Source organism: Rhopalosiphum maidis, chromosome 2, assembly GCF_003676215.2.
Source record: "Rhopalosiphum maidis isolate BTI-1 chromosome 2, ASM367621v3, whole genome shotgun sequence".
NCBI lineage: Eukaryota > Metazoa > Arthropoda > Insecta > Hemiptera > Aphididae > Rhopalosiphum > Rhopalosiphum maidis.
Window position 1 is genome coordinate 22,828,483 of NC_040878.1, and position 14,751 is coordinate 22,843,233.

A 14,751-nucleotide genomic window follows, 5' to 3' on the forward strand; every position below is an offset into this window, starting at 1 on the left:
TTATCAAAAAATACTACTTACGTCATTGTACTTAATATAACTCATGAATTTATTTATAATTAATAAGTAAACACATTAGTAATTTAGTATTGAAATTAAAATTAGAATAAAATTAAAAATGACTGAGATTTGGAATAATTTTTCTGATGTCCATAACATAAGAATATATCGTTAAATAATAAATATAACAACTAACAATCTTTAGAGTATTACATATATTATCTTAAATTTTAATTGAAGGCAGGAACTATACAGGTTTTTTATATTTATTTTTTTGTTTACTTAAACATTTTTTATATCAATAAAATTAAAGTTCTTTTAAGCTTCATTACAGATTTATAACTGGGCACTGATTTAGAATATTTTTCAGACATCAAAGAAGTTTTAGTAAAAACAGACGAATAAGTAATAAAAGCAAAGAACATTAAATTATTATGGCTAACAAAATCTGTAATATAATTTTATCCTGAGATTTATATGTTATGGTTATATTTTGATTTATCTTTATACTTAACTTTAAATAGATTAGTCCATTAATTATAGTAGCTCACTCAATACCAGTATAAAGGTTTGGATTTTATCGATAGTTACATAGTTACATTGTAACAATCAAATTATACTAAAAAATATGGATACGATAAATTATTTGTAAGTTCAGAATTAAAATAAAAAGGAAATGATGTATTTTTTATAAATTTCACAATATAAACCAAATTAACTTTACTGAGCTTAATATATTATTAGTATAATACAATTTAGTTCAATAAAGTATTATCCAAATAAGCATTAGTACTATTTAAAACTACATTTTTTAGAAATATTTATGTCAGCAACGTTATTTAAATAATATCAGAATGTTGTAATTAAAATTGTATATTTCTTTGCAAATTGCGAGCCACAAAAATTTAATTTAAATAGATGATTGTAATATACAGTACACGTAATATATCCTAAAATACTCTAAGCCTAAAATTACTTTTCGAAAACGTTAACATATCAAACTTATTACGTAGGTACGAGAGTTCTATTGTACCTTACAAATGACCCCGATGTCGTAAGAATGCCTTTAATGAGATGTAGAAACTTATCTAGTTCAACTTGCTAAGTATAAAGAATATTACATACATAAGAAAAATAAAATGTACATTTAAGTCTAATTTAAAATTAAAAGAAAGTTATAAAAAACATTATTAACAAATGATTATTAATAAATAAAATTAAAATAGTTAAAAACAACTACCATAAATACAAGAATTAATATTAAAGATATTTTTTGATATAAGAACATAAAACGAAATTCAATTTAGTATTCAAGGAATGATAATAAAGGAGAATATGTTACATTTAGGTATACATTATATAATATGAAATGCATTATACATTACATAGACATGTTTGTGATCTCAGAAAGCATAATAATATTCTTAGTAATTTTCACTTTCGGTAAGTACCGAAAACTATTAAAACTTTATTTTTGATTATCAAAGTAGTTTAGTATCTATAGTTTTAGTAATACTGTAAAACACTTCACTTGCACAAATATAAATTCTCAATTATTAATATTTCACGTTTTATGTTATATTATTAATGAATAGTTAATAAACTACAGTTTTCGTTTGTTTGTTTGTTTGTTATTATATTATATAACAAATATATAGTATTAAAATAAAAAATAACAACAATAATAATAACATAAATACTATAAAAATTTCAAATGGAGCTCAACACTATATCTCAGTAATCGAAAATTCGCAATAAATAATTAAAATTCACATACAAGTTAATTCAAAATAATTATTTTTATTTAAATCACATTACCTTATTATAAATAATATTAGAAAAATAATAATAACATTCGTGTCATAAGTCATTATGACTATAGAATCTTTAAAATTATTACAATAATAACATTGTATAAAATGTTTTATTGTTTTATAATCATTTTTAAAATTGAAATTTCAAATAAAAATACCATCAATGCCGATATTCAAATAGATATGCCATCTAAAGATTTAATCGTATTCGTTTAAATAACCCGTTAACCGTGAATATTGTTTTTTTTTTAATTTTATTTTTCCTTTAATGAAACCCGATAGAAGTAAATATTCACAAGCACGTTACAAAAGGTTTTTTGGATAAAACTCAAAATCTGAGTGAAAAGGGTAGTTCAATTGATTTGCATATAACATGCTCAGTACTATAAATTTATCGTCGCAAACTTTCTGACCCGTGTAAATTACAGAGGCAAGTAAACAAATCACGTTTGATAAGATACGCTTTTTCAAGCAATTGTTTTATTAACTTTTTTTTTTGAACTTCTAAAGTTAAAAACAACTATGATATATTAAAATTCAATTCAGTACTTACTCAAAATGAAATACAAAAAAATAAAATGCATCATCTTATGACTATAAGAACTTTAAGTTTATTATATATATTATGTTATGTATGTTTTATTTAGGTACTTATATCAGATATCTAGGTGATAGCGTTTTGTTGTTTTAGGTACAATGTTTATTAATAATTATAAATAATAATAAACGTAATTATTATTTTTCAATTAAATCAATATAAAACAACAAATATTTGTCTTGCTTATTACTATTTTTTTGCAAGAAAACTCAATTTTTTCTAATTTTTAATTTTAACATAATACATTTTTCAACTGTAAAACATAACTGTTAGTTTGTTACTTTAAGTTAAAACTTTTTTTTTCAATTTTAGTACTTAGATTCTGTATAATATCCAATTTGTAATAATTAAGAATATAATAATTTATAGGGTGAAATAAAGAAAAGCGTTTTAAACATATTTCACTAGAATTGCATTTTAGTTCTCAAAACTTAAAATATTGTAATAAATAATAAATGATTTGTTAAATATTTAAATTGTATGTATATAAATACTAAGAATAATATATTTAATAAGAATAAAATAAATTTGTGTCATAACTTTAAAACATATAGGTAATTTTGAAATAAAAATAACTAAAGAGCTTGGGAATTATTATAATAAGTTCCTACGCATTATTCAAATTATCTAATATGTAAACATTATTAAACAATATTAAAATAACATATTTATTTTAATAATTCACTGTGAGAATTGTTTTGTTAGTAAGGTTGAAATAAAGTTTAGTTCATATTTTTTTTTTTTTTTTTTTTTAATTTACTTAATTTGAAAACTCGTTGTCTTTTTTACAAGATAAGTACTGAATAATATGATAATATAATATTATTGTCTAAGGGTAGACATTTATTACATACCTAATTTTGTTCAACCAATAAAAACGATGCAATTCGTGATTTTACATAATAATATAATAATTAATTATTTTATTTTATCAATTTTATAACTACGTGTTTTTTAATTATACGTAGTAGATGCAATAAGACATAAAACGTGTAACATAAAAATATCAACAATATTTTCCACGTGTTCAACTCAAATTTGAATTATATTAAAACGATACCAAGGAGATTTTGCTATGTTTATGGGTCTCAAGAAAAAGAACCCTTTAGAGCTACAGATCACCGATGACAGGGAAGAGAAAAGGTTCAATTTTCTACAAGACGAGACCCCATAAAAAAAATATGCTCACAATATACGTTAGTTTAGCAGAAGTGATTCAGTATTACATTTATGCTCTTTCATTATTCACCATGCGTATTTCTAAGCTAGTAAGCTATACCGTGCTAGATATTTCAACGCACGATAAATGTTATACTTGGGCATAGTATATTTTATTACATTATTATTTTTATAATATAAACTTCATAGACTACCATTTGAAGTCTTATTAACATGATGATAAGTTAGCAAAGTGTTTTATATGATTTTTGGATAAATTAAATTGAATATATTGACGAAGAAAATACGAACTGAAAAAGCATAATAGATCATCATATATAACTATGGTTTACTCTTTAGATAATGACAAAATAACCACATATTAATGCATTGATAATGGTCACAAGAGTTACCAATGACCAAAAAAACACGAATCGTTGTCAAAGTGTTGAGTGTTTTAATTTTGAAGTACGTAATCCAGCGCAATCCATTGTATAAAAATTCGGAATTTAAAAAAAATGCTTATTTACTTGTATAATTAGATGTAGGTTAAATTATTGTTATTAAATAACATTACATATTCATTAATTTAACAAACATATTTTGTTTAATATCATGTTCAAGTTCAAATTAAGAAATGTTTAAATCATAAAAAAATATGAAGGATTTTAAATAGATGTTTTAAAAAGAATAAAGGTGGCATGAAATAAATATTTTATTGATATGATTCTGATTATTTACCAATAATAATATAATATAATAAATTTGTATTAATATCAGAATTAACTTTCGTAACTTATTGTAGTATTTAAATATAAATTATTTATCCAATTCAATAGCATTATATGTAATGTAAAATCTTGATAATATATTATAATTTATAATAACTATATATATATATATAAATACATAGATAAAGAGATAATAATATACATTTACTAAAAAAAAATACCAGAACGATGTTTAGGAATTCTCACCAACATTTGTTAAATTATTAAGCAATATGAATCTATAACATTTCTGTTTGAAATTTTTAAGTATATTTAAGGATTCAATTTGCAAATTTTAGACTTTTTATGAAATACTATCTGATAATGAGTGAAGTCTTTTGCTATTGCTAGATTTAATTATATATATATATATATACACATATCAAACTGAATTACCTGACATTTTTCTGGCTAATAGTAGGAGCTTATTTTAATTATAAAAATACGTTCGGTATAGTTTCCAACTGGTGTTTTATCGGCTCGTAATTTTTTTCTATAATTATTTGCAGATAAGTCATCAAAAGAATTTTTAAACCAATACATTGTACTGATAAACCATCCCGAATGCTGAAAATGTAAGCATAAGATTTCAACAAAAACAAAAATACTATTACATTATTATAAAATGAAAACGTTCATCTTTCCGATAAAAATCTAATAGTGTTGTACTCATTTATTTGGTCCCTCAGAACACTAATTAAATATTATAAAAATAAAATTATCTGAAAATATGCTCTTTACAAGTAAGGGTTCTTAAAAATTTCAAAAATCTAAATTTCAATAAATGCATTATTAAAGGATAAAAGTGAAGTAAGCATGTTTGATGAATAAATCTATATGATATATTATTATATATTTATTTATTCTTTTAAAACTTCTATTTAAATACTATAATGATTATTAACATTTCTGCATTTAATTTAGTAATCATAGTTGATTTTTTTTCTAATTATTTCGGTATACAATTTGTATTAAAATATTAAATATAGATAGATATCACACATTACTCTTTTAAAAGAAACAAAATTATACAATGTTGATTTGTTATACTTATAATTATGTAATGGTATAAATAGGTTATTTGAATAATAGGTCTACTAAAGTTATAAGTTATAAACATCAAAGGTGGTTTGAGTTTACTGTTTTTAGTGCACTGCACCATTGATATATTATTATGGATAGATGGTTAGTTGTAGTTGATCATGTACTTACCGCAATGTTTAATTTTAATTTTCAATGAAGTAATTATTAAGTAATTAATGGTAATTGATAAATTATCATCGTGGCTGAAAATGTTGAAAGCGTCAAGATAGAGAATATATAAATATATATAGTTATAAGCATTGATCGTAAATACTATAATATAATATTTATAACCAACGGTATTGGGTAAAATATTATGTATTTATGTCTATACAAGATCATTCAATAATATACATTTTGTAGCATAGTATATCTCGATGGTTGAAACTTGAAAGTCAGTCAGTTATATAAGTATAGGTATGTGTTATATTATGGTCAGTTATTAACACTAATCTATTTTATGAATTAGTTATTTACTTATTTTTAGATTCTTTTACTACCAATTTGTATTGTCTGTATTTGTTATAAATATAAATATTGAGTAATATTTTTTGTTTGATTTGATTTCATATAACATACAGAAATTATATAAATTGTATTATTTAATATTCATCTAGTATTATAGGTATAGAGTAGTTCTAAGTTTCAACAAAATATATTAGTATTTGACTCAAGTTTAAAATATTTAATTATCTCTTCATATTTATATATAAAATATAATATACAGCCTCGTCTATTGTAACTCTTAGAAAACATTATGATCAATTGCATATGTGCCTCACTCAACCACATTTTAATAGACGAACAAGTAACAACATATTAATCGACCTACGTGCTCTACCACCACACGCAGCGCCGTTGTAAATTCCTAAATTTATGATTTTTAAACGATGATTAAAAATATACAATTCATACCTATGAATTTACTTTTTTCTCTAATTAAAAATAAAACCAATACAGGTACTGTATATATAATGTATAAGTAGAATAATATTATGATAAAATAAATATTTATGTATTGTTAAAAGTACAAAATATAATTATTTTTTTTCTTAATTTTGTACTGTGGATATTTGACGTTCTATTGTATGTCTTTTTTTAATACTACACTATAGCATTATTTTAATATTATATACAATTTTATATAGAATAAAGTCATAACACAAACACTTATTGATATTTGAGATTATTAACATTTGTGTTAAATATACCATTTTGTATAGTTTTACAGAATAGTGTTAACTTTTAGAGAAAGATGAACTTAAGCTGTATCTAAAATATAAGAAAACTATCGGCAAAAAAATGTTATATACTGACTTACATCGTAAAGAGATAAAAATAAAAATGTGTTCTGTTTTTACTTCCCTAATTAAAATACTAATAATATGATTATTATTGGATGTGTAGTGACAAAATAACCAAAAAGCTCATTATTTTAGTATTACATGGGTTGTTATTGGGTTCATATTTGCTATACCTCTTGGTCTATCAGTATAGCCTGTAGAAAGATAATAATACAATTCAACTATCAATATGACTTATTTATACAATAAATGAATAAATGTCGTACATAATTGTATTGTACGATAATATTAAAAATCATTAAGTAGCAAAACATTATTTTTTTCTGGCTACACTGATACACTGAACGTTTTATCAACTCTCATTAAGTGAGCCTTCTGGTTATTTTGTGGTGAAGTTTAAAATTAACGATGAGTAAAATTAATTAAAGTTAATTTACTGATATTTGATTATATTATATATTACAGGGTTATTTTTCATATTATTTATAAAAATATTCATTTAATTTTGATAGGTAATATAAAATATCAATATACATTATATATGTGAAATTTATATTATATAACTATACACAATTTATTTATTAAAATTTTTAACCAAACTTTCTAAAATATATGATTTACAAATAATGTAACTTTTATACTGAACTGTTTGGTTGCTCGAGAATACCCCTAAAACCATTATTTTGGGACGAAAAACTAAAGTATAAAGTATATATGTCTTACTTGAAATTCCCTAAACGGTACTATAGTGACATATATAAGTACTATATACTATACAAAAATGAAGTTTTTGTATAATTGATTTAAAAAAAAAAACAACGCAAACTCGTATATTACTATAAACGTCTAATTTTAAATATTTATTTATAAAGTATTATTAAACAATTTAAGATTCTGTATTCATTAAACTTTATATATTTCTAAATATTAAATTATAATTTAAATTTTAAATCTATAATAAGAATTTACAAATTGTAAATATACGCCTTATATTTGAGTAAATTGAGTTCTCCTTAAAATCGTATAATTTATATTCATAGTCTTTTATTATGACTTTTGAATAGGGAATAAGTAATACAACAATATTTTGTAGTGAAGTAATGAAGTGCTATGAGTGCCCAACGTGAAGTAGTTTGTATACCTTAACGTATTTTTTTTATGTTAAATTACTATATTGAAAGAACGTAAAAATATTACAACATATAACAATTTTGAAAACTTTTGGAATTTGCGTATACAAGACATCAAAAAAGTTTGGAAACATATTATTATACTGTTTGTAAAATATATAAGACGTGTCTAAATTTTTTGTCATCATTATAGAATTATATATTAGTGGCTATCTTTAAATGTATATTTAGCATTAAATGTTTATAGCAAAATTGTACATTATAGTTTTCTATATTTTTGTTGTGTATATAACAATATTTTATTTGTACAGGTGAATAAAAGAGACAATGCTATTCTTGAACCTTAATTAGAGAGTCACGTATTCTTTCAAAAGATTAATATTTACGAGGTGTTATGGCTTTATCCTTCTGTGCCCGTTTTCCACATTTTCACTATTTCTTTTGTTTCCATTTTTATTGTAGACTAGTGTAGTATAAATATAATGTATAATCACGCAGTTATACAAAAAAAAGTTTTTTATGAAACTTAAAAAAGGTCAGAAACTAGTATAGAAGATAATAAGTCCTTGTTATTTGAGGTTTTTATAAACTTTACTTTCATCTCGTTTTAATCAAAATAAAATAAAAACAATAATGAATATAATATACTACATAATATTATCAATTTAATTGTATTTTTATGTTTACATAATAATTAACAAATGATTATTATCCATATTAGTCTAACAATACAGTGAAATTTCAATTAACGGCCACCGAAAGGACCATAAATAATGACCGCTATTTAGAGGTGACCGCGTGACCGTCCTATAGAGGTGACCATTTACGGAATATTTACTGTACATTATATTATATGATTAAGATATCATATAAATATTATAAATGTAAAAAAACTTCGGATTCGTACAATTATAAAATATATACTTCTTTTATAATGTATTTGTAATGTTGTTTGTATACTAAAAAATGTCAGTGCACAATATTAATAGACCAAAAAATAAAAATAAATATGTTTTAAACTCAATAAATAGCAAAAATTTATAAATAAATAAATAAATAATATATTCTTTTTTTTTTTATCAATTCCAGATTTTCAGCGACAAATATTATGTATGTGACATGCGTAATTCATAATTATATTGATCTCCCTATTAATAAAATTAGAGAAGGTATAGACATTAAAAAAATAATAATAATAATAATGCAGAAATTTGTTGTAAGGTACTTTTTGAATTTAAATTGGGTGATTTGCTGTTATTTTTGAAAATTACTATATATAGGATTGAAGTTTTTTCAAACTTTCGATTATGATAGAGGGGAGTATAGCATTGAGATTGATGTTGATGGATATGCTTTGATCCGATAGTTTAACAAATGGATTGAAAATCCTTGTATATGTACTTTAAAACGCTGATAGTTAACAAGACGCTTGACATAACATTAAATATAACATAGTGCACGTGGCCAAGGTATAATATTTTGTCAATGTTATGGTTGGATGTTCTTCATAATATAGTAATAATAAACTCTGAATATGGTACTGTAAGAGATGAGCCATATATATTTTTTTTTTTTTTTACACTAACTGTTACCAGCAGGAAAGATAAATATAATATACTAACTAATTATATTTTTTACTGTTTCTACTATCTATGATTAATTTAATCACATGTTGTTCACAAAAATACAATCATGATTATTATTTTAATATTATCTAATAAATAATTGCCTTGTTGTAAATGAAATAGATATTATTATATTTATATTCTGAAAAATAAGTCGTAAGGAAAAAAAAGAAAATGTTTATTGTAATATTTCTAAAAGCTATAGCTATTCACTTTTAATAAGATGCCGCAGTACCACACCCACTTTTGTTGTTTCCGCTTTACACAACTTGGACAATTAGAATTAGATAGTGAATTCATATTTAGCTTCGTCATTTCGTCAGCCTTAATGCATGCGTGAATTGACCTAATACCAAACTTTAAAATAAAAATACTCTTTGTGTTTGTACGACATGAGTTATGTGCACTTTTAAATTGTAATATTTTACATAGGTACTTATAATTCACCTAAAAATCTTACCTACATGCAATCACTTAAAATGTTCTTATCGTAAAGTTTGATAATAGTTCTATTTAGTCAAATATCAAAACTAAAAAGCTAAACGTAAACTATTGAGCGTACATGAGTTATATGTTATATACTTGTGCGGTGTATAGTGTATACAACAAACGCGGTTGTATTGTATACATATATATATATATATATATACCCAAAGGTTAAACTGGAAGACAAAACTGTTAATTTTGTCTACTTGCCATAATTTTAATTCAAGTTTAAGTTCTGTTATTCATAAATTACCCTTTTTACTTGTTGATAATACATTATTATATAAATAGAAGAAATTGTAAATACTCTATTTCATTTAAAATACATAGTTTTTAAAAACAAAAAAAAAAGTATGGTGTTATAATATTTTGGTGTTTATAGTACCCCTTATAATTTTTTCTCACTAAACACAGCACATACAGTAAATAACGGTATATATTATATAGAATGGTTGATATAAAAACTTTAGTCAATAAGTATATTGTATATTAAAATAAAATAAAAGTGTATGTTTAGTTATATATACTTACATTATAATCTTCATGGTTGATACAAGTTGTATAGTTGGACCAAACTGCACCCGATATTGGGTGCTTAAACCATGTAGCATTTTTATTACAGATCTTATAAGCAGTTCCTAGAATATAACATTTTGAATTATTATAAGACATAGGAAATCAAAAATAAGTAAACTAAAATATGTAAATGTAGAAATATATAAGTATTATTAAACTATGTAACCATCACTCGTTAAGTCAAATGATAACTCGTAATACTTTCTGAACATGTCTTAATAAACCTCTGAATTATTAAAATTGACCATCAATTTAATTATACAAACTAAGTTATATTTATGTTCATAAAATCTGTAGGTACTGTATACAAACTTCTATTTTTACATACATTTTTAAATAAAGTTGTCATTGAAATATATTAAACAAAAATAACAAATCTCAATTAACAATATTATGTAACAGCAATACAATCCAGTAAAATTACATCAATAACAAGGTTACAACTAAATAATACGTTACCTATTATTTATATTATGAAAGCTTATGAGTGAATATTTTTAAAACTTTTAATTGAAAATATTTTTAAAAATGTGTATTTAATTGAAACAATTTTCATATAACATGGTTTATGTAAACAAATTAATAAGAATTGTTATATTATTTTATGCATATTATATTGTATTTTTATATTATTAAATTTAAAAGTAACATAAAACAACTAAGACAAGTATACTGTATAACAATTAAAGGCACCTACTATAAAGTTATTATTGAGTCTAATATATATTACTCTAAAATGTAGACACATTTTAATCATTATCTCCCAGTCTTTTAATATCTATTATATTAAACTGTAATATTATTAATAATAATATTAAAATGATTTTATTTTAAACTTAATATTGTAATTCTAAAAATATTAATCACGGAAATTTGAAACTTCACAGATTATATTGTTATTTTCAACACGCAACGCGTGGGGCCACGTAAAGCTATTTATACACGTTTTCAATATTTTTTTTTTAACATAATAGTTACTAATAATTATTATGAAATATTAAAAAAAAATAAAATAGTTACATGTCTCACTAATAAAAAAAAATAATAACTAATAGTAATTTAATTTGATAAAGGTTAATTTATCGTAAAATATCCTTAGAATTAATAGATGTTAATTAGCCATTTCTGTTATAAATCATTTTTTATATACTATGTAATATTAAATTTATATTTAATATATCGATTGTTGTGCACTATTCAATTACGAGGTATGCCTATACAGCAGCCACTACCTCGATTAATTTTTTTTTACATATAGATAAACAATCGCAAGCAAAAATACAAACAAGTAAATATTTATGTAACATATTAATGTATACGATTTCAAAGAAGCATAATAGATGTTTAAAAAAGTATATCATTTGAAAAATATAACATTTTAATTGATATTCCCTTGAAATTCGGTTATATATATTTAAATATAAAAAGCCATTTTCATTATCAAATACACCGTGAAAAGACGAATAATATTGTCAATTAAAAATAAATTATAATAATCAAATAATAAAGTATACGTAGGAAACCTATTTAATATTTATATTGAATTATCTAAAAGAGAAAAATACTGATCCTTATTTTATAAACTTTTTACAGGACTTTTATATTACATTAATATTAACGAATAATGTTATCAGAGACCAGGGTTGATAGATATTTTAATAAAATTAATTTTAATTTTATATTTTTATTGCCAACGGTATACAAATAATTATTATAATCATGGCGAAAATAAACTAAATTAATTTTCATATTATTATAAATATATATAAACGAATATTTTTATCTTTATTGTAATTAAAAAAAAAAAAAAAATTGTTCTTTAAAAATATTGTACAAGCGTTTAAAATAAACAAAGAAAACTCACTCGTTGGATCAAATCCAGAAATGAATTCTGGACATGGTTGGTGGACGGTGACTCCGGCTTCTGTATCTGCCCAGCAAAGCCATCCATCAAACGTTCCCCGACAGAAATGTGAACCTGTCAAAAAATAAACCTAACCTTAATCCTTTCACATAATTTAAGAGACCGAATGAAATACACGTGCACAAAATTTGGATACCTACTCAAACATTATATATTTTACATTATAACAAAAGTATAAAATAATGTGCTTGAAATCGTTTGATAAAACAATAGATACATAATATATAATAAAATAAAATGTAAATATTTGAAATTTTGATATGTTTAGAAAAATCTGTTGCCTTAATTTACACGATAACACTTATAATTTTTATTTTATTTTCAAGATAATGTATATTTATATTAGGGACAATAGTCGATAATATTGGTAATAAAGTATAATGTAATATAGTTTGTACTTCAGTTAAGTCTATTGGTAATTACCAATTTAAAATTTTACATTTTAATTTAAAATGACAATCAGTTTTCCTATAAGGAATTTTAAACATAATTACCTTAAGGTTCTAATTGTATCATCCTAAAAATATTTTAACGTAATACGAAGACAATATCTATAAATTTAAAGTAAAATAAAGTGTGACAGTAAAATATTATATCATCATATCAATATACTTAATTAATATGAATAATTTTTTAGTACTACACAAAATATATTAAAAGCTTTTACAAGAATTATTAATGAACATAATTATTATACTATACGCATTATGTTCAATTTAAAATAAGTATTAGGTACTTGATGTTAAATTGCAATCAATAACATAATGTAAAATTAAGATGAGACAGATGAAAACATTATCTAATATTGGAATAATAAGTATAAAATATAATATAGATTATAGTTATCTCTAGCTATTTAATGAATGTACCTCACACTAGTCACACTTATACATGTTTCTTAGCATCTTAGCGTTTTAATATACTGGAAAATTGTATTGAAAAATGTTAATAAAATTTAAAAAATCATAATAAAATAAATCATAAATAATCCACATACCTATATCGGATATAAAATTGACATAACTAAATTTCAATTTTTTTTATTAGAGAAATGAATAAATCGGTATTACGATTATTTTCTACACTATATTATCTAATTAGATATTATATAGGCGCCTAATAGTCGGCTACTAATTGTTTAGTTCACAAAAATGTGTAACAATAAAAATTCAAATACTTGGCCACGTTTTATAATACTCATTAAAAAGAGTACACCATTTGTCTACAAATATTTATAATAATTTATAATATAAATTTGCCAGGATTAGCTGTACTTTAAAAAAAATAAAACATTATTTTATTATTTGAAGCTAAAAATAAATTAAATATAAGTAATTTATAAATTTTTTAATACAATTAAATGAAATATATGTAGTATATCATTATGCTTTAGTAAAAAGTTAATGATTAAAAGAACTAAAATGGTATTAGTTAAAATTTAAACATTTGGATGCCCAATTTGTTTTATTAAATTTAGATAATTTCTCTTTGATCAGTAATATATAAATAAACGACTAAATTAATAAATCAACAACTCTTTATTGACTTGTTTAGATAAAGAAAGTTTTTTTTTCAATCTACCAAACGATACTACTAGAAGTCGTTTGTTAATGTTATGACAAAAACTATTTTCTACCCACAAATACTTAATATGTTTTGCTAATTACGTAACTCAAGGCCACACGCCATTTGTCTTAACGACTATCAGTGATAGACACAAGATGCGAGAGAATTTCCTGCGTCAGAGAGGAGATTATGCTCTAAAGAGTGAAGGCTTTAAGGAAAAAATCGTTTCATGCAAAACTAAAATAATCACAATACAATTTTAACACATAAGAATATTGCAATATAGGAATAAAAAAAAGTTACTTGGCCGCGATATTTGCTTTAAACACATAAAGAAAACCCTACATTAATGAAATTACTCGAAAAATAATAATTCGAATTGGAAGTTAAAACAACCAAAATTAATAAATTTGTCACAGTAATAATCTAGGCTAGGCAATGGGTATCATGTTATATTAGTGAACTACCCGATGGACTAGTATAAACAGCAAAAAATACGAATACTAAAAACTCTGATTTGACTAAAGATTTATAGTGTATCTCATCATTGATTAGGTGGTAGGTCACTGTAATGAATATTGTATTAAATTCGAATTCACTGATAAATCGTTTTACATTGTATATTGGAAATATTTCTAAACATATTATTCGGTGCGTCAGCGTCTATTTTTAAGGATATTTTATAACTAATTTATATTATTGTACGGTATTAATTTA

At 22.6% G+C, this 14,751-nt stretch overlaps 1 protein-coding gene across 5 annotated transcripts in view; it reads right to left on the reverse strand.

Moving 5' to 3' along the window:
- Positions 1–14,751, reverse strand: part of LOC113551151 (calcitonin gene-related peptide type 1 receptor) — a 140,883-nt gene that overhangs the window by 88,658 nt on the left and 37,474 nt on the right. For all 5 annotated transcript variants that reach the window (XM_026953203.1, XM_026953204.1, XM_026953202.1 and 2 more), the window contains exons 3-4: positions 12,409–12,522; positions 10,500–10,606 (exon numbers count right to left, since the gene is read on the reverse strand). In XM_026953203.1, coding sequence (XP_026809004.1) covers positions 10,500–10,606; positions 12,409–12,522 — 221 coding nt within the window. The remainder of the gene's footprint in view (positions 1–10,499; positions 10,607–12,408; positions 12,523–14,751) is intronic.